This window comes from Staurois parvus, unplaced genomic scaffold, assembly GCF_062004578.1.
Source record: "Staurois parvus isolate SC_StPar_1 unplaced genomic scaffold, SC_StPar_1.0 ptg000440l, whole genome shotgun sequence".
Taxonomy (NCBI): Eukaryota; Metazoa; Chordata; class Amphibia; order Anura; family Ranidae; genus Staurois; species Staurois parvus.
In genome coordinates this window covers 2809741-2830581 of record NW_028318236.1, presented here as the reverse complement: position 1 = coordinate 2830581, position 20841 = coordinate 2809741, and the positions used below count along the sequence as shown (strand labels likewise).

The 20841-nt window shown below is 42.7% G+C and overlaps 1 protein-coding gene across 1 annotated transcript in view; it reads right to left on the bottom strand.

Moving 5' to 3' along the window:
* Positions 1–20841, bottom strand: part of MAML2 (mastermind like transcriptional coactivator 2) — a 274107-nt gene that overhangs the window by 109427 nt on the left and 143839 nt on the right. Inside the window, exon 3 of the mRNA XM_089687924.1 lies at positions 6136–7506. Within this exon, the coding sequence (XP_089544050.1) occupies positions 6136–7506 (1371 nt within the window). The remainder of the gene's footprint in view (positions 1–6135; positions 7507–20841) is intronic.

Below are 20841 nucleotides of genomic sequence, written 5' to 3'. Positions count from 1 at the left end.
GGTTTGGATGTTTATTATTTTATTATTACTCAGAATTTTTTTTTTTCATATTGGGGTTTTTTTTTTTTTAGGGGGTTAAGGTTAGGGGTTAATTTGTTATTACATATTAAAATTTTGATTGAATTATTTATTTATGATTAATTTGTTTTTATTTGTGTATTTATTTTACATTTATTTCTTCATATATTACAATTTTGTTTTTCATTTGAGCAGAAAAACGCACAACAAAACGCACATATCACATGTTTCCGTTAACATGACTAAAGCTTGGGAAAACCTGCTGCAGCTGTTAGCAATGAGGGCAGTGAAATGGTTTTGTGGCGTCCTGACTACGGCTGAAACATGCGTGGTGAATATGTATGTGGACTTGATATGGAGTAAATATGAGTCACTGCTGGGGGGGTGGGGGGGAGCCCCAGGCATGACCGTGGAGCATTAATAAGATTTCCACAGATGTGTGTGTTCTCGCTGGCTCCCGCGCTCTCGGTTTTATGTGGATCTGTTGAATGTTGCTCTCAGGAAAGTCAAATCTCAGGCAAAATAAAACACAGTGGAGCTCTGTGCAAGCTTTCCCACATACCACTGCCAATGTAAATTAGAGTGACTGTGACCCGCCTGCAACCCAGCTCTTCCAGCGCTCCGACACCGCCGATACTACGAGATGGAAAAATACTAAACCCGGGAAGAAATGAAGAGCTGCTTTTATTTGCTTCAAATTATCATGTGGGGAACACTGGCAAAAGACCTGCGGTGTCCCTGGAATGGGTCATCCCAGGCTAGAGTTAGCTGGTGCTGCCCTGGGCAACCGGAGAAAATATGTCCAAATAAGCCATGCCGGGCAAACATGCCTTCATCAACTCCACATACTGGGGCATTTGTTCTGCTGTCATTTTGTTTTCTCTTACATTTACCTCCCTTTACTTATTTCATAATGCTTTCCTCTGCTAGGTGTGTCAGGATGCCCTGGGTGATTGATAAAAAACATGGGGTCTCTGTAGGTAGGGCCGATTTTAGGCCTTGTTTACATGGATGTACTACAGCATACTCCCGTACGAGGGCCGCGTTTTCCGGCACGGTTGACACATTAGGAGCAGTGGCTGTGTTCGTGCACGGGACCCCTGTGCATCCCTGTGCGGCTAAACACAGCCCTCGTAGGGGTGTGCACTGTAGTACGCCCATGGGAACAAAGCCTTAGATGAAATGGAGGCCTGAACCAAAATTACAGTGGGGGGTCTCATCTGTTGAAACTGCGACAAGGGTGTCTCAACAGCAAGCTGGGCCTATGGATTAATATAAACCTAATATAAAATAATCTAACATACCCTAATACAAAATAATATATTATACCCTAATATAAAATAATATAACATACACTAATATAAAATATAACATACCCTAATATAAAATAATATAATATACCCTAATATAAAATAACATACCCTAATATAAAATAATATACAGCGCTGAGTGAACTGTTGGCGCTTTATAAATACTGTATAATAATATAATATACCCTAATATAAAATAATATAACATACTCTAATATAAAATAATATAACATACCCTAATATAAAATAATATAATATACCCTAATATAAAATAATATAACATACCCTAATATAAAATAATATAATATACCCTAATATAAAATATAACATACCCCAATATAAAAAAATATATTATACCCTAATATAAAATTTTATAATATACCCTAATATAAAATAATATAGCATACCCTAATATAAAATAATAGAACATACTCTAATATAAAATAATATAAGACAACCTAATATAAAATAATATAATATACCCTAATATAAAATAATATAATATACCCTAATATAAAATAATATAACATACCCTAATACAATATAATATAATATACCCTAATACAATATAATATAATATACCCTAATATAAAATAATATAGTATACCCTAATATAAAAAGTGAGGTCTAATGTTTTCACCATCATTTTCAGGACGTACATTCAAATACTGGTGAACTTCCTGTAATGAGCAGCACAACACAGATATGGCAAGTCTACATGATTTGCAGATGTGAAAGTGACAACATGTTTCACATTGAAAGTGGAAGTGATGGAACATTCTTTTGCTTTACACCCCGGTCACATCGGGTGCGACTTGGCATGCGATTTGCATGCCAGGCGACTTGCAAACCATATGCCAAGTCACACCCTATTGTCCGCTATTAGAGCAATCATATTGGTGCGGTTCCTACTTGGTCGGAGCCACATCAATTTCTAGAATAGTACATGCACTACTTTGGTTGCGATTTGCATAGACATCTGTGTCAGACGTCTTGCAAATCACAACTGAAATCGGCATGTCACCCGATTTTGATAATCGTGTAACTTCACTGTAAGTCGCACAATTTCAAATTTGGATTTGATGTGACCGGGGCTTACTCAGTGTACTACGTCCTCCCAGAACCCCTCCCCCCTGCACGCCCCTGGGGCGCACTATGTGATCACTGTATTCTTTGGACAATCACAGTGGCCCTTTACCATGTGATCAGCTGGATCCAATCACAGTTGGTCCCATGTAAACAAATGCCGGTTATCGGCTTTTCCTTTCTTCACTCGCTGTCACTTTGTGAGGAAAGGAAAGACGATAACCAGCAATCCTGTGTCAGCACACATTTACAATGATGATCAGGGCAGTGATTATCAGTGCAGCCCCATCAATGTCAACCAGTGCAGCTTATTAGTGCCCATCAGTGCAGCATATTAGTACCCAACAGTCCAACAGTGCAGCCTCATCAGTGCCCATCAGTGTAGTCTCATCAGTGCCTCCTCATCAGTGGCCATCATTGCCCATCGGTGCAGTTTGTCAGTGCCCATGAGTGTAACCTCATCAGTGCCTCATCAGTGGCCATCATTGCCCATCAGGGCAGCCTGTCAGTGCCCATCAGTGCAGCCTTCTCTGCTCACATCAGTGAAGAAGAAAAATTACTCTTATGTTATATTTTTAAACAAAAGACTAAGAAAAACATATATTTTTCAAAATGTTCAATCTTATTTCATTTGTTTAGCAAAAATGTAAAAGCCCCAGTGGTAATTAAATACCACCAAAAGAAAGTTCTATTTGCCCCCGACCAAATATTTTTTTTTAAAAATGTCATATGGGTACAGTGTTGCATGACCGCACAATTGTCATTCAAAGTGCGACAGTGCTGAAAGCCTGGCCTGGGCAGGAAAGGGTGAAAGTGCACAGTATTGAAGTGGTTAATTTTTTTTCCAATGATTTCTATAAAGATGGCATTTCACAAGAACGCACTCCTGACATTCAAGTGTTTGACACCCACTAGGCTGCTTCATGTCAAAACCCAGTACTGCCTGCAAACATGGAGGCAGACTGGGGTCTATTTAAAGTGTTACTAAACCCAGGAACCTGCATTCACTATATCTGATCTCCCAGGACCCTGCATTCACTATATCTGATCTCCCAGGACCCTGCATTCACTTTATCTGACCTCCCACAGTACACAGAACATGGGAATGCAATTATTTTAGTAAATATAAACTGCTAAATACCTTTTCTCATCAGCAGTTAGAGCAGTCTTGTGACTTCTATCAGTGTCCAGCCCAGCACTAGCTAAAGCTTGTAGTAGGAGTTTTCTTTCTGCTCTAGGAGGATGCAGAACCCCTGACCTCTGTCTGACAAGTGCTGATTGGCCCTGTGCTGATCACATGCAATCTCCCAAGAAAAAAAAAACTCTAGCAATACACACCAAACTGAGCAAGTGCAAATGACTACGATTCAGTCTGTCTTATCAGAAGATAAGAGGTAGTCGCTTGAAAAAGGAGAGGAACAGAGAAGAAAGGATCAAGTGACCTTTTTACACAATGCAGAGGATTAACCCCTTAGGTTCCAGAGTGAGTATAACTAGCATGCTATGCTGCATATACAGACTGATTTTACTCAGAATGTTGAAGTAATCAGATCAACTTGATACAGCCTGGTCAGTGTAAATCAGATATGTCTGTAACTCTGCTAGTATAGAGGAGGAGTATGTTCTTACTGTTTTGGTCACATTTATTTCTTAATTAGAACTATAGGCAAAACCTTTTTTTTTTCATTTTGGATAGAACAAGGGAGGGTAATAACCCCTGCCAGATTTGATTTTACCATCTGTGTTCCATTGGGAAGATTTCCCTTCATTTCCTGTTCCATATCCAAAACAGGAAGTGAGAGGAAATCCATGCAAATTAAAGGAATTCCTTGGGACCCCCAGGTCATTAGAACTGCTGTCTCCATTGGAATAATTCCCCTCTATTACTTTTCTGGGGACTACACAAAATGTGGGATTTTCTTTATTTTTGCTTTCAATGATAATAGTAAACAGGACAAATAGGGTGAACCTCCCTAACAGGGACACAGACAGCAATAAAACCCTGACTGGTGTTGTAATACCTCTCCACTCTATCCAAAATTAAAAAAAAAAAGGTTTGCCCTTAGGCATACTTTAATAGCAGCTAATTTCTAAGCCTGTATAAAGCTTCTTTTTCTCAGAGGCTGGCAACTACAAGTGGTAGTTATTATATACTTATTTTATTGTGCAATATTTAAAATTTCCCCAAATAACAAGAAATTAAAAACATAATTTACTGTAATCCTGAAAGCATAAAATAAAGTAAATATACAACGATTATAAATTCCCTTTACTGCATATCATTCCTAACAATCTGTTTTGAATTCCTAACAGGAACATTTTGCACAGTGAGTGTATGCTCTCTCCACACATAGGTTATAAATGGCTTTTCTTTAATTACCCCTACATTGTGTACATACACTCTCTGGCCACTTTATTATGTATACTTGTTCAATTTCTTGGTGACACGAATTGCTAATCGGCCAATAACATGGCAGCAACTCAATGCATTTAGGCATCTAGACATGGTGAAGACAACTTGCTGAAGTTCAAACCGAGCATCAGAATAGGGAAGAAAGAGGATTTAAGGGACTTTAAATGTGGCATGGTTGTTGGTGCCAGACAGGCTGGTCTGAGTATTTTAAAAACTGCTGATCTACAGGGATTTTCATGCACAACCATCTCTACAGTTTACAGAGAATGGTCCAAAAAAGAGAAAATATCCAGTGGTGGCTGCTGTGTAGACAAAAATGCCTTGTTGAGGTCAGAGGAAAATGGGCAGACTGGTTCAAGATGATAGAAAGGCAACAGTAACTCCTATGTCAATATAGAACAAAATCTCTGAGAAAAGTTTTTAACACCTTGTTGAATCTCTACCACAAAAAGTTAAGGCAATTGTAAAGGCAAAAGGGGTCTAACCCGGTACTAGCAAGGTGTACCTAATAAAGTGGCTGGTGAGTGTATGTATATAGTGCCCATGTATTCCACAAGATAAATGGAACCATTTTTATTAGACTATGATCCTGAGGAACTTATAGACATCTCCCCACACTGGTTCTTTAATTGGCCATGCTCTGTGGATAATAAAGGGAAGGGGTCTGTAAGATCCTTTGGAGACAGGGACCAATACAAATGTTTCCACTTAGCCCATAAGAAATGGGCACTATATTAATTCATGAAATAAATTACAATGTTAAAGTTTCTGTGCAATGGTTTTTTTTAAGTGGCCTCTCCCCCATCTTCTCAGAGATTTGGAGTACTCACCATTCTCTGGATCTCACCAGAAGGATGGCGTCACCTTCACCCAAGCTGGGGGAAAGGTAAGTAAACTATCTAACTTTTAATCCCCATAGAGGACCTTGCCTTCTGACTGAAAAGTCCACTTTAGGGTTGCAGGAGTTTTATACATTCCAGCCCATATGTCTACTCCAACCCTCTCTTTATTCTGACCACCAGAACAGCTTACATAGAATATCCAGTCATAAATTGCAGCCAAGCCAGACTTAGACTAACCACATGCTGAGGAGGAAGGATGGGCACTCGGTAGCAAGTAGCCACAAGCAATTTGCTAGCACCACTTAATGAAGGTAAGTTTATATTGCTATTTCATAAGTCTTTTTTTAACTGGTTCAGGCCTGTACAGCTATTCAAAGCTGAAGAGGTATGGTCACACACAGAGGTAGATTCCAGTCCAAACATATTTAAAACAAACATCACAGTTATTAATATTTGCTCACATTACCTGTTGTTGATGTACATTTGGGTACTGCAGTCCAGGCATTTGCTGACTTTGCTGCATCTTTGAAATCATCATCTTTTGCTGGAAACCTCCTGACCTTGGAAGTGCTTGATTGGCATTCAAGGAATTGACCTGCTGTACTTGTTCATGTTGCTGTGATGCAGAAGAATTTTGCTGTTGTGGAAATGGTAACATTGGTTTACTCTGTGGCACCAAACCAGATGACGTCTGTTGGTTAGTTCGCTCAGGACTATAGTGGAACAGAGGTTTTGTAAGGCCATGGTGATGCTCTTCAGGCAAATGACTGGAACTGACTGAGCCCTTGTTAGATTCTTGAGGTTTCATCAAGTCAAGTGAGGCACTCTGGGCAGTAGAGTTATTTTTATAGAGGTAGCTATTAACTGTTTTTGGCTGATTTCCACTTACAGAAGCTCCACTCATTGAGGTACCATGAGGACTTAACTGTTGTTGCCTAAAAGGGCTAGGGACTTTCTCCATCCCATAGTGTCTTGAAGACTGTCCAGTGGCTGGGACACTTGCCCAGCTTGTGGATGGATTAGGCTGCTGTTGCTGTATTAATGTATGCTGACGGTTGGCCGCTATCTGTTTCAACTGTTGGGCGTGAGATAGCTCCTGCCAGTTGCTTAGGCGGTTTGAGCAAGACGATGCTTGCGATTGGCCTTGACTGGGAAGAGCGCTCGGAGAAGATGTCAAAGGTGAACGAGACATGGAAAAAGTTGGTCCTGTCGATGAAGGCCTTATTTGTGGTGATCCAACCCGTGTATGATTCAAACACTGTGGGTATTCGCTTTTAATTACTTTGTCCAATGGTGCAGATGTTGATGAGTTTCTTTGGTTATGTTGATCAATGTCAATGTTAAATGGTTCATCTTGCTTAATTGTTATGTTTATCATATTCTGCAATTCAAGATCACTCATTGGTGGCACAGAAATATATGTGAATTCACTGAACAATTCTTGGAGATCTGGATCCATAAGTTGCTCTCCAGCCTCATCCCCATACCTAAAAGAGTTTTCATGAGATATCCGATGGTCAAGGTTTTTGCCACATGGTAGATTCTCTCCAGGTTCTTTCTTTATACCTTTTAATGTTGAGTTAAACAAATCATCAGCCTCACAATTACTAGTTGCATTGCTGTTTTTCCTATGTAAGGCTTGCTCCATTGGTAAGAGTCCATTAACTGACTGGTTCACTCCATCGACTCCATGATACATGTTCTGCCCGGCTGCTAAGCAGTCGTTGGTACGAATTTTCTTAAAGTCAAGGAATGAATTATCCAAGACGCCATTGGATCTCTTGCTGTTGGTTGGAGATACATTTACCACCAGTCTCCTCTTCAATGAACCTTGAAGCTATCAAAGAACAAGACAAAATAAATGTTAGTATTATTAAAAAGGTAGTAACTATATTCCGTACCCAATGCACTACTGTAGTATTTCCCAACAGTACGTCAACATGAACTTTGCCAAGTTTAAAGAGTATTTCCTATCTGTAATCCCTGGTCTTGGCTTTGGTTGTAATTGGTACAGATCACCTTCTTAACCATGCTTACTTAGAGATGGTGCATTTTACCCTCCCTGAAGGCCTGTATCTAATCAGGAATTCTGCTGCCTCTAAAACAGTTGGTGCTATTAGAGTAGAATACTTTGGTCCGTGGTTTAAATCTGAATATTATTTGTCATAATTTGTACCCATAACATCATTTTAGTGTTACTTTAAACATTAAATACACTTAAAATTTACCGTAAACCGACACTGTTCAAAATAGAAAATCGAATTTGTTCCTTTTTTCAAATTTTTTTGTCTATAGATTGCACAAAATATATAATACGTTTTGCAAAACAATATATTCAAAAGAAAGCCTAGTTTGTTCCAAAATAAAAATATATATTTCTTTGTTATCTTAAAAGAGAAGTATGGGTTTCTTTTTTTTTAGCTTCATCCTATTGCTTATAAGCCACTACTACATAAAAATCTCTCCAACCCTCTGAGGAGTTTGCCATTTCTATTAACATACAGGTAATCACCTTGCGGGAAGGCCTACAGTCTCCCCTTGATTGTCATACAATTTTGTCAGGATCCCCCCCTTTCCTTTTACTATGTTTGATTGATGTTGGCTCTTGGATCTCTGCTCGCTCAGGGACTCCATACAGCACAGCTCCTCCTCCTATCTTCTCTCACATGGCACACAGCTCAGATTAGGTTTTCTTACAGACAGCCTCTATCTGCACACTCTGTAGCTGGATTGTATGCTGCACAGCCTTTCTTATCTAGGAACTTCACAAGTCAGCACTGCTGCAAAGCAGGCAGCTACACAGTGTGCAGATAGAGACTGTTTGTAAGGGAATCTGGTTTGAGCTGTGTGCCACGTGAGAGGAGGAGGAAGGGGGAGATGGGGGAGAGATGCTGTGCTGCCTGTGCCCAGACTGTGTGCAGTGTGAAGTTCTCAATGGGCACAACATTCATGGGGGATGGGGGGCACAAGTGAAATCTGTAGGAGAGCACAGCTCTCTCCAAAACCTCCTTCTAGATACTACTTCTGTATTTTCCACTTTAATGCAGAGAAATAGCACAGTGCCTGAACTTGTTTACTATTCAGGTGTGAGCCTGTTCACTGAGTTTGGCCGCATCTCCCAGTGGAGGAAGGACAGAAAGAGGGGTGGATTGCTGATGTTATAACAACCCCTTTAAACTTTCAAACACCAAATGGACTGTTTCTGAGACCTACCTGACAGATGAAGTGCCCCTGCTGGAAAGAAAAAGGGAGGGAGGAAAGAAATAACAGCAGATTCATGATCATGGTAATTGTTGTAATTTATTTAGGCTATACCACACTTCTCCTTTAAAATGATGATAATCTTTCTTATCGTAACCACTTGAGCTCTTTGCAAGTAGTATGTACGTCCAAAGAGTGAAGGATTAATCACAAGCAGATGGTTGCAGTAGTAGCCTTCAGCCTGTGCCCATTTTGTACAGCAGTCAATCACTTTCCCAGCCAGAGCGGGTGGCGCACTGCCCCCCTCCCCCTTCCTGCTAGAGACACCCCCCCCCCTCCGATGGTTCCCTTGCTCTCCCATTCTCATCACAAAAAGCCGCTTCAGGATGGAGGACGGGCGACCCCAGCACATCCATGCCTCTATCTCCCCTGTAAACAAAGAAACCAGAAGTGAGGATAATTTCATCACTTCCGGTTTTAGATACACCAAATCCTGGCCAGGGAACACATGTAACTGAGTGGATCTGTGCTCGGTTACATATATTGGAGGGCAGGGGAGACATCGGGGGCTTTTAGACCCCTAATATCTCCATGAGAGTACTTGTAACTTGTCCAATGCTATTACATCAGGGTTTATTAACCCCTTGTGATAGCAATAAAGTAAAAATAAATAAATACATGTTTTTAAAAATTAAATTATAATAAAAAGTACATAAAAAAATTAACCCCCCTTGCCACGCACACACCCGCAAAAGCACTCCCAGCGTGTGCACGTGTGTAAACTGCACCACACATATAAAGTATTGCCGTGAACGTCAGAGTGAAAGCAATAATTCTAGCACAAAAGTTCCTGGTTAACTCTAAACTTATGAGATGTAAAGGCTTTTAAAGCATCATCCATGGAGATTTTTGGTACTGTCATTTTTTTGCGATATCATGGGTACGCGTAATTTTAAGACTTGACATGTTTAGTATCTATTTACTCATCGCAACCCTACTTTTTATATTTTATATTTCAATGGTTTTTATTAATTTTTTAAACAGTATAAAACAGAGGCAATAAAACACGCCCATGCAGGGGCTATCAATTGCACAGATAAAAAATGCAAAATAAAAAAAAAAAAAAAAAAAAAAGAGAGAAAAACAGTGCTCTAACGCCAACAGGCCAAAAGGTATGCCCACGCAGGGGCTATCAATGGCACTAAAGTTACAAAACATTAATGTAACTGACTATAACAACTAAAGGCAGCTGTCCAGTCACACCAAAAACAGAGGGAGAGAGAAAGGAAGAATAAAAAAAAAAAAGTAAAGAGTAGGGGTCCAAGAGCGCCAATACCAAACGCCATTACATCCCCAGACTAGCCAGGGGGGCGTGAGAAAGGCATATTGCAACCACAGCTCCCATATTTTCAAAAATTTACGTTGGGAGTTGTTGCAGATACTCAACATCTGTTCGTTGAGCATCATAGTGGTCATACGATCCCGCACTCTCTGAAGAGGGACAAACGGACTCTTCCAGGCCTGAGCAATTGTTCTAGTGGACGATAAAAACAAATAGGAAGCCAACTTCTGCTGGTGAGCCAAGAGGCCCGGTATGGGGCAATGAAGCCAGGGATACCGAGCATCCCGGCATATGGAGAGATGGAACAAGGTGAAAAGGAGGACAAACACACGAGACAGTCTCGGGCATGACCACCAGATATGCAATACATCTCCGCGATGGCCACAACCTTGAAAACATTGATCACTACAGGCAGGGTTAGCCTGGGCCAATCGAGCCGGAACCCAATACCAACTAAACAATACCTTATAGGCTGCCTCCAGTGTGGTTGTATTAAATGAGCATTTAGCTATGAGTGACCAGGCCTTACTCCAGTCCTCCGGATCCACAGCCACTCCCAGGTCGCACTCCCACTGAACAACATATGAAAGAGAAGTATGCGACGAGCGTCTGTTCAGAGCTGCATAAAGAAGGGATATAAGGCCCGGAGCGCCTGGACGCTGCTGGCAAAGCTGTTCAAAGGCAGATTTCTGGTACGGGAAAGCAGAAGTGCCCCGCAGTGAGAGAAGCCAGTGCCGCAATTGAAGGTATCGAAAGAATTCCGCCGGGGGGACATCCCGGGATTCCCGTAGAGAATTCCAGGTGGGGAAGGACCGAAAAATCAAAAAGTGTCGCACCTGCGAAAAACCATTAGTCACCCACCAAGAAAACGCCCTTGGGTGATCTAAACCTGGTGGGAAAAGAGGGTTGTTAATAATTGGGAGCAAAGGCAGAAAAGGTGACATCAGGCCACCGGAGTAACGTACCGAGTCCCAGACTTGTAAGCCATGAAGCAACATCGGACTCAGTGCCATAGGGCGCAGGGCAGGGGGAAGCCATAGAAGCTTGACGTTGCGATAGGGGCACAATTAGGTAGTTTCGACAGGACCCAGAGGGGAACGTCAGAAGAGGCGTGCAACATAGACAGCGGGGCAATCTGGCTTGCCTGATAAAACTTAGTTACATTAGGTACCCCAAGACCACCCTGGAGTCTATGAGCAAAGAGCGTACTTCTGGATACTCTGGGGTGCTTATCGGCCCAGATAAAACGCATAAACTTTGCCTGAAGCAACCGAAGAAAATGAGGGGGAACCCGCACTGGGAGTATGCGAAAATAATTTGCGAAATAATTTTCGGCAAGATGGTCATTTTCACCGAATTAACCCGTCCTATCCAAGACAGGTGTGGAAATTGCCAAGAATGCATAAGAGAGGATAGAGAGCTAAGCAATGGATAATAATTTGCAGCAAACAAGGAGTCATAGGTGGGGGTCAAGCGAATGCCTAAGTATTCAAGATAAGAGGAAGCCCATTTGTAAGGGAAGTGGGATTGTAACCAAATCTGAAGCCAAAGTAATATTGAGAGCAACAGTCTTATCCAAGTTAATACGGAGACCCGAAATCAAGAAGAAGCGCTCAAGAACCTGTTGCAAATTAGGAAGCGTCGTCAAGGGGTTAGTAAGAGTCAGGAGGGCATCGTCCGCAAAAAGGTTCAGCTTGAACTCCTGTCCCGTGTAAGGAACCCCCGATATATTGAAATCGGTCTGGAGCGCTAAAGCCAGCGGCTCAAGCGCCAGGACAAAGAGCGCTGGGTACAGGGGGCAACCCTGTCTCGTCCCTCGCCCAATAGGAAAGGGATCTGAAAAATACCCAGCGTATTTAACGGAGGCCGAAGGAGAAGAATACAAGGCCTGAATCCAAGAAAGAATAGAATCCCCAAAACCCCAACGAGACAGCACAAACCGCAGATATTCCCAGGATAGAGAATCAAAGACTTTATATATGTCTAAAGACAGTAAGAATCCAGGGATTTTCCGCTGTTGCAGAAAATGTATAAGATGGACCACCTTACGAACGTTATCACACGCCTGCCTCCCAGGGACGAACCCTACCTGGTCCCTGTGGACCAGGCTACGCAAATATTTATTGATGCGAAAACTAAGGATCTTGCCCAATATCTTCAGGTCTTCATTAAGAAGAGAAATGGGCCGGAAGGCTTGCGGTTCCTGTACATCATCGGTCGTCTTAGGAATCATGGCGATATGCGCTCTAAGCGCGTCTAGAGAGGGCAAGGAGCCCTGTCGTAACTCATTAAAATAGTCCACCAAAAAGGGCGCCAACAGGGCTGAGAATCTCTTATAATAATAGAGACCAGAGAAGCATTCGGGACCTGGGGCCGCAGTGGACCGTAAAGATTTGATAGCTTGGAGCACTTCCAGTACGGTGACACCGGCGTTGAGGGCCACCTGTGCTGCCTCGGATAACCCAGCGAATTGGAGATCTTGAAAGAATGCCTCTGCTTGAGCCACAGGGAAGGGAGCTGGTTTAGTGTAGAGGCGCGAAAGGAAGTCTGAGAATTGGGAAACAATTTGCTGGGGAGTAGAAGTACAGCCACCTGTAGGAAGTCGCAGTCGGATCGGTTTATGGGGTTTCCCCACAGAATTGAGTTTCCTGGCCAGCATCGGGCCCGGCTTATTAGCACAGGAATAAAATTAGTGTTTGGTCCAACGCAGGGCCCGTTCCACCTCCGAAGAGGCAAGTAGGTCTAACTCTGCTGCCAGAGCGTCCCGAGCGTGTTTATGGGCCGTGGATGGAGAAGACTTCCAACACGCATCCGCAGAGGCCAGGAGAGAATGAAGCACCAAAAGTCGACGCTCCCGCTCCCGGACCGCCGCCAGCTGTATAACATGACCCCGCACCGTGGCCTTATGCACCTCCCATAGGGGCACAGCCAAAGAGACTGATCCCGAGTTTTCCGTGAAGTATGTTTGTAAGAAAAATTCTATTTGTTGGCAGGTATTCTGAGTGGTCAATAAAGAGTCATTGATGGGCCAATGAAAAGGGCGCCGTTCTGACCCAGAGAGGGCCAGGAGGAGTGCCAAGGGATCATGGTCCGACCAGGGTGAGGAGGGAATAGTTATCTGCCGGACCAAGGGAAGCTGCTGAACATGCATGAATATATGGTCAATTCTACAAAAACTGTCATGAGGATTGGAATAGAATGTAAAGTCGCGCTCAGTTGGGTGAAGTTCCCTCCAGACGTCCGCCAGCCCCGCCGTCCGCAAGAGAGAGCGCATACGTTCCTCCAGTCGTGAGAAGGGGTGCGTAGCGCCTATCCAATGTGGAATCCAAGGTAACATTTGAATCTCCCAAAACAAGAAGAGATTGGAGTGTCTTGGAGTGTCGGGAGACAATGGTGTAAAGATGCGAAAAGAATTTATGCTGAAAATGATTAGGCGCGTAGTAAGAGACAAAAGTAACCTCCTGGTCCCAGAGGGTGCCTTGCAGAAGCAAATACCTGCCCGTGGGGTCCGCTATATTCCTAGCACAGACAAAAAGGAGATTGCGTTTGAAAGCTATCAGTACACCCCGACGCTTCTCAGGAGCCGATGCCGTGTAAAAGGTGGGGTAGCGAGGTGAAAAATAACGTGGAGCGGAGGACTGAGAAAACCTGGTCTCTTGTAAACATACCACGTCTACTTTTTATATTTTACAATAAAATGGTTATTATATTGTGTGTATTTGCACTAAAATTCATTTTATTATATTTTTTTACTTTCACTTTCAAGGATAATATTAAACAGGACAAATATAGCGGGTGAATCTATCTAATGGGGATACAGACAGCAATAAAAACTTAATGTGTTCTAATCCCTCTCCACTTTCACCAAAATTTACAAAAAAAAATGTGACTTTAATTATACTTTAAAGTAAACAATATACTTATTCTCCAAAAAAAATCCATACACATCCACTACTTAATGACTCTAATCTATTTTTCATACGTCATTGTGATCCTTGTGTCCTCCTCTGTGAGCTTCGAAACTTCTCCTTTTTCCTACTGTCTTTGATTGGAATGAGCAGCACATGTAAGTTGCGGTGATGTGCACTGCTCTATGCACACTACAAATCCCATATTCCAGGGGTTCCCTAACTTTCTAAACAAAGGGCCAGTTTACTGTAGCTCAGAATTTTGGGGGGATTGGTCTGTCTGGTGAACAGAAAATGCCTTGGTGTCAATGGGGGTAAACAAAACCCCATCTGTAACAGGTGAAGGAATATTGTCCAATTTGTGGTGTCAGTGGGAGGAATAATGCCCCATTGTTGGTGTCAGTGGGAGGAATAGTGCCCTATTGTTGGTGTCAGTGGGAGGAATAATGCCCAATTGTTGGTGTCAGTGGGAGGAATAGTGCCCCAAGTGCCGGATATAGGCAGACAAAGGATTCCCAAGACACAGTTTAGAAAGCACATAGTCCCTAAATCTCAGGAGGAGAAAGAGAGAATGGCTACATTCCTACATACAGTGGAATTATGAAAAACGAATGCAGCTAACCTCTAAGTCAGATCACAGCAGCAAAAAAAAAAAAAAAAAGTGGAATTAGAGATTGGAGGAGGCTAGAGATCAGCGTCACTTCAGGTAATTACAAAGTTATCGCCACTTTTTTTTTTCTCAGAGAACAGGTGCAGAAACTCCCCCTTTCCAAGTGATCCCCCCTACCCACCTCTGAGCAACATTCCTTGATTCCAACCCCCTACCCACCTCCTAGCACCACCCCTTTTATGGAATATAGACTCAAATAAAATTTTGTGGTGCTAAGTAATTTGTACCGAATTTGTTAATAAGAAAAAAAGCAGCAAAATAGATCCCCAGCAATCAACAACAATAGACCCACCAGCAATAGACCTAAGGCAGCAACAACAGATTTACTTGCAGTCCGCATAACTAGACCCCCTTCCTAAACAATAGATCCCTTCCAGAAATAGTTGACCCACCCAGCAACATAAGATTAACTCCCTGCAACATTAGACCTCCCCAGCAGCAATAGCTCCCCCGCCACAAAAATACATCCCTCCAGTGACAATAGATCCTCCAGCAGCCAGCATCAATAGATTCTGCAGCACACTCCAGCACCCTTTGCCTTCATATACAGTACATTCAGTGGAGGTACCTGAACTGCCTTCCCCCACGTCCCAGCTGATAAAAGTCCCTAGTTGTCACCGAATAGTGGAAACGTAGGAACTACTTTGTCCCATAAGGGTTAATAGTAAGGAATGAGAGCAGATGTAGTTAGAATTTCTTAAATGTATTTTTTTTTTACATACAAGTAACTAGCAAAAACACCCGAAACTGTCTTTTTGTTTGTCTTTTGTAACAGCTGCATTTATACAGGGGGATGGAGAGTCAGTGCTCATAACCAACCAGAGCTTTGTTGGTATGCACGCTGCTGTCCGCAAACAAAGCGAACAAGTTTATAGGCAGAGATAGAAGAGTGACCTCAAAAGGGTGCCTTTATTTCTTTGTCCATTTACAGCCTGGTGGAAGGTTGGTGACCAAGCTGAATTCTTAACTGCTTTAGAAAAAAAAGTGAAGTCATCAACCTGGCTGTGTTTCCTGGCTTGGATACCTGGATCAGAAGATTGGCTGAGTAGAATTACAAATTCTTGGGCAGGTAAAACATTTCCCATATATTTATTTCAACTGTGTATTTAGCCATTTGCCTTGGAGCTTGCTTTATATTACTGTTTTACTTCTGGCAACAAAGTCCACTTCATTGGTGTCCTATAAAATGGAGAATTTCATGACTGGTCCACTTACTTTTAAATCCTTAAATAACTCCCTCATGGGTTATCAGACATAAAACTGGCCATCCCCATAATCTAACCTAAAACCTTTAGAACCCTAGCCTTCTGTCTAGCAACTCCTGGCAACTCCCAGATCTGGCAACTCCCAGTCTTTTAGAACTCACTACCTGATTAAATCAGAAATGCATCAACCCTGAATGTACAAGGGCTGTAGTGAAAGGAATGGAAAAGCGGGCAAAACATTTTTAATTAACTTATATACATGTAGGTTATTCGGATTTCACATGATGGTAGAGTAACTCTTCCTCTATAGTAGGGGTGTTCAGCCTTTTGACCTTTTTGGAGCACATTGGAAAAACAGAAATTGTTTTGGGCTGCATATAAAATACACTACCAATAAAGATATCTGATGAGCAGTTCCTCCATTGGCCACGTTCGCTATAATGACAGGTCACCGGTGGCCATGCCTATTCCCGGGCTCTCTGCATAGGTAGCAATTACCTGCACAGGCAAAGTGAATCCAGCAGTGATCACCGCAGGTAATCGCTAGCTGTGCAGAGAGCTGCAAATAGGTGTGGCTGCCATTATAGCGAGAAGCGCACCAACCTTCCGCATTACCTCAGTAACCAAAATTTATTTAGTAAAAGAATGGTACTCACAAACAGCGAATAAAAACAGGCATGTAAGTCCTCCAAGGGACTTTAAAGGCAAGGGGCCAGTGCGAATCCCATCATGGGGGTAGCCACTCAGTACAGCTGACGCGTTTCGAAGGTCATGCCTTCTTCCTCAGAGCTCCCTTGGAGGACTTACATGCCTGTTTTTATTCGCTGTTTGTGAGTACCATTCTTTTACTAAATAAATTTTGGTTACTGAGGTAATGCACAAGGTTGGTGCACTTCTTGTTGTTTTACTTCACAGTTCTGTTCAGGCTTCCCCAGCCTTGGTGTGGAGCTGCACGACCTCGTTTATTCCGGTGGTTGCTTTTCGGGAGTTTGAATTCATCTACTCACCACCGGCCTGGGTCCCGGAGCGCAGGAGAAAATCGCATTTGGTTCACTGCCATTATAGCGAACCTGGCCAGTAGTCCCGTCTATCTGTTGAGAGCAGAAGGAGGAACTGGTGATACAATTCGCACTGACCCTAAACGCCGGTGGGAATCTAGCCTATGTATATGCTGTATGGGGAGGTAGAGGAGGGGTTGTGGGCCCTCTGGCTTTTGGGGGGCGCAACCCAGCTACATCTGACCATGCAGCATTTATTTACTTGTTGCCTCTGAATTCCCTGCTGCCAGTGCCATTGCAAACATGGAAGCCAAGCCATCCCTCCACACGTGAAACTGCCTGGTTTGTCAATGCAGGCTATTGTGGCTGCTATGCTTGCCAGATGGCACATGGATGTGAAGTGGGAAGAGCTTGTCTGTGTCGACCGCCGGGCTACTGTGCTAGAACGGCATCTTGGTCATCCCTGGGCTGGGCCGCATGCTAAACTCTATGGCTCCTCGGGTTGGACTCCCCTGATCTATAGTAACTCTTAATTTTTCATTGCAGGTGAATTATGGATTTCAAGCAGAAGCAACGTGCCATCACTGAGTTCTTGACAAAGAAGGGGTGCATGTTGTCCAACATTCACAAAAGGCTATAGAATGTTTATGGAGATGATACCATTAACAAGAGCAATGAGTATAGATGGATTGAAAGGTTTCGAGAAGGGCAAACCAGCATTGAAGACAAACCATGCAGTGGGAGATCATCAACTGCAACCACTGACATGGCAAATCGGTGATTGTTGCTGTGTGTGGAACTCAATGATGGCACATTTCTTCTGCTTGGAATCCATGATTTACCTGCAATGAAAAAGAAAAAGTTACTATACAGGAAGAGTTACACTACCAACATGTGAAATTTTGAATGACCCATGCAAGTTAATAAGAAGGTTATGCCTCCTTTTGCATAAAAACAAAAAGTTTCCTGCTCCACTTTCTAAGTGTCAGAAAAAGACAACTGGGCTCCAATGGGTTGCTACGGGTATAACAGTCACCTTTATAATATACCCCCATTACATTCTCTGTTCAGCTTGGATAACTATATTCATGAAGAAAGCAGCAGCAGCCTCTGGAAATGAATTGTGCAGGCTCTGTTGGCAACACATTCATCTATGAGAACTCAACTCGTAATCTGATATCAGCCCTGCGAGATGAAAAATGCTCTCTAATGCCGTCATAGCGAGAAGGGAATACGAGAAACTGAATGTGGCAAAAAGAAGGAAAGCAGAGCTCTGCTCAGATCTTGTACAATGTGGATGTAGTTGAGGTTTAAGGTGATTGTTGCCGCATCAGTGCACTTGCAACTACATAGTTGAGTACTGTCCCTGATACTCTTTTTATTGGTTGCTCTGTTAATTTTTCAGGACACGCTTTTCTGGGGTCTACCCCCTTCTTCTAGGTCCAAACAATACTGCTTGGACCTAGAAGAAAGAGGTAGATTCCTAATAAGGTTGTCCGGAAAATGAATTGTTAGTGCCAATGATAAAAATGTATCACAGACACTAAACAAAGTGGTTGTAAACCCTTCCATATACCCAGTGAAGTGACTGACCTCAAGTGATACACAGAGATGAAACAAATCCTGCTACATATGTTGTGCCTGTTTATCTGCAGCCATTCAAAGTCAGAATAGATAAAGCTTGTCTAAGAGTTCAGAAAAACAGAGGCGGAGAGCTGAAGTTGCACTCTGCAGAGCTCAGTGAGATGAGTTCTGAGAGCTAATTGGAGGGAAGAGACACACCCGCCTCCACACAACTCAAAGGAACAAAGCTGAGGCAGTCAATCTGCTGGAGGTCCCTCCCCTGTCACCGTATTTCTCTTGGTGTCAGGAAAACTTGTCAGAAGTGATTCATGCTGACAGCAGAGGAATGAAGAAGCAGCAGCAGATAGAAATGACACACAGTGCTCTGTTCATATTTCATGTCTGAGGTTTACAACCACTTTATGGAAAATGTCTCAGTTTTCTACTGCATCAATTTGGTAAATTTGATGTATTTCCCATTCCTCCATCTATAGATAATGGCATGCTGCAGCAGATGCAGGTGTTCAGCCATTCTAGGTTGAACTAGCAACTGCCAATTTCGGCTAATGCCCAAGGTATAATCAAAATGTTTACCAGTTCTCTATTGACCACTTGCCCACTCGAGTGATCCCACTGTGCACTGAGCCCAGAGAAATCCATAGTATTTGAACGCACTTTCATATTTAATCTGCATTTCCTCCTGCAGTGTGGAACAAAGGTAGGCCTTTTGCCTCTCCCACATGCTAATAATGCCACGATCTTTATTTGCACTGCTCACCCTTCTCTCTCTTAGAACCATTCGTCCACAATTTGTGTCATTCACAAATCTGGTGCATATGCACAAAACTACATATCTGTCTAGAGATAGTGATGTGCAAAGTCACATAAGAGAGAAGCCACAACCTGTCATTGCAAAAGCAACCACTGCTGACAAGGAGAATAAGCAAAGTCCTGCAGATTCCAGAAAAAAGAAAAGAAAAGTTAGTAACTCATTTGGAGAAGAAAGCAGCTATATCCCATCCTGGTAAGGTTGCCACCTAGGCTAGCTGGTGAAACAGGACTTGTGGTCAGTGTAATTAATAGGAAAGAAATCATAAAGCAAGCGGTGACTTTCTGATTTGTAAAGAACTGGTGGTTGCTGATGTAAAAAAAGTGCTGGCATAATATTCAAATCGCACCCTACCAAAATGCATGGTACTGCAGTACCATGCGTTTGAGTGTATGCACATGTGCATGCAATTTGTGGATACGTGGGGGTGCCATTAAAGATTAATGACACTCCTACACATCTGCAGAAGGCAGCGCATTTTTGTGCAGTGTGGGAAAACGCTCAATTTCATACGCATTCCCACACTGAAAAAACCCTAAAATGTAGTTTGTAAGGCAGAGTTCAGTGGTCTGTAGGTTGTAGATCCCCCCCATCCCCTGCGGGGGGGGGGGGGGGGGCGGGGGATTTGTGCAAGCCTGTGCAGGGTCAGATTACTGCCCCACCCACGGGACATGAGCAGCCTGGAAAGGAGTTGGGGAGAAGGGGAATGTAATCTAGCCCTTTACAGTGAAATCATGAAATGGTTACTCTCTTAACGTCTGTGTACAGAGAGGAGGGAGAGAGCACAGCCTGCAGCTCCTCCCGGCTCAATCCCCCACTGTGCTGTTATCTGTGCTCTGAAAGCTGTCTGGGTTGCCCGACCTGTCCTTAGCAACCAATGACATCATTGCTTGGCAAGATGCAGGCGGGCAGTTTGCACAACTTTCAGTTTTGCCAGCAAGAGTACAGAGAACAGCACAGAGGGGGAAAGAGCAGGGAGGAGATGCGGTCTGTGCTTTCTCCCTCCTCTCTGTACACAGATGTTAGCAGAGCAACCCTTTCAGGATCAGACTGTAAAGGGCATTTTGTCACAGCACCCCTGGTTGAACCCTGTCATAGTCCAAGAGAGCAAGAAACGAGGACCATGGAGAAGGAATGTAGCCAATGTCTAACAGGAAGTTGGATTACAGCAGCAAAAAAAAGGCATTTGGAAATGTGAAGTTGAGGATAACAGAAGGAACTTTTCCGAGTTAAGAATACATACAGTGGATATAAAAAGTCTACACACCCCTGTTAAAATGTCAGGTTTCTGTGATGTAAAAAAAGATAAAAATAATTTCAGAACTTTTTCCACCTTTAATGTGACCTATAAACTGTACAACTCAAATGAAAAAACAAACTGAAATCTTTTTGGGGGGGAGTAAACATAAAAAACTAAAATAATGTGGTTGCATAACTGTGCACACCCTCTTGTAAC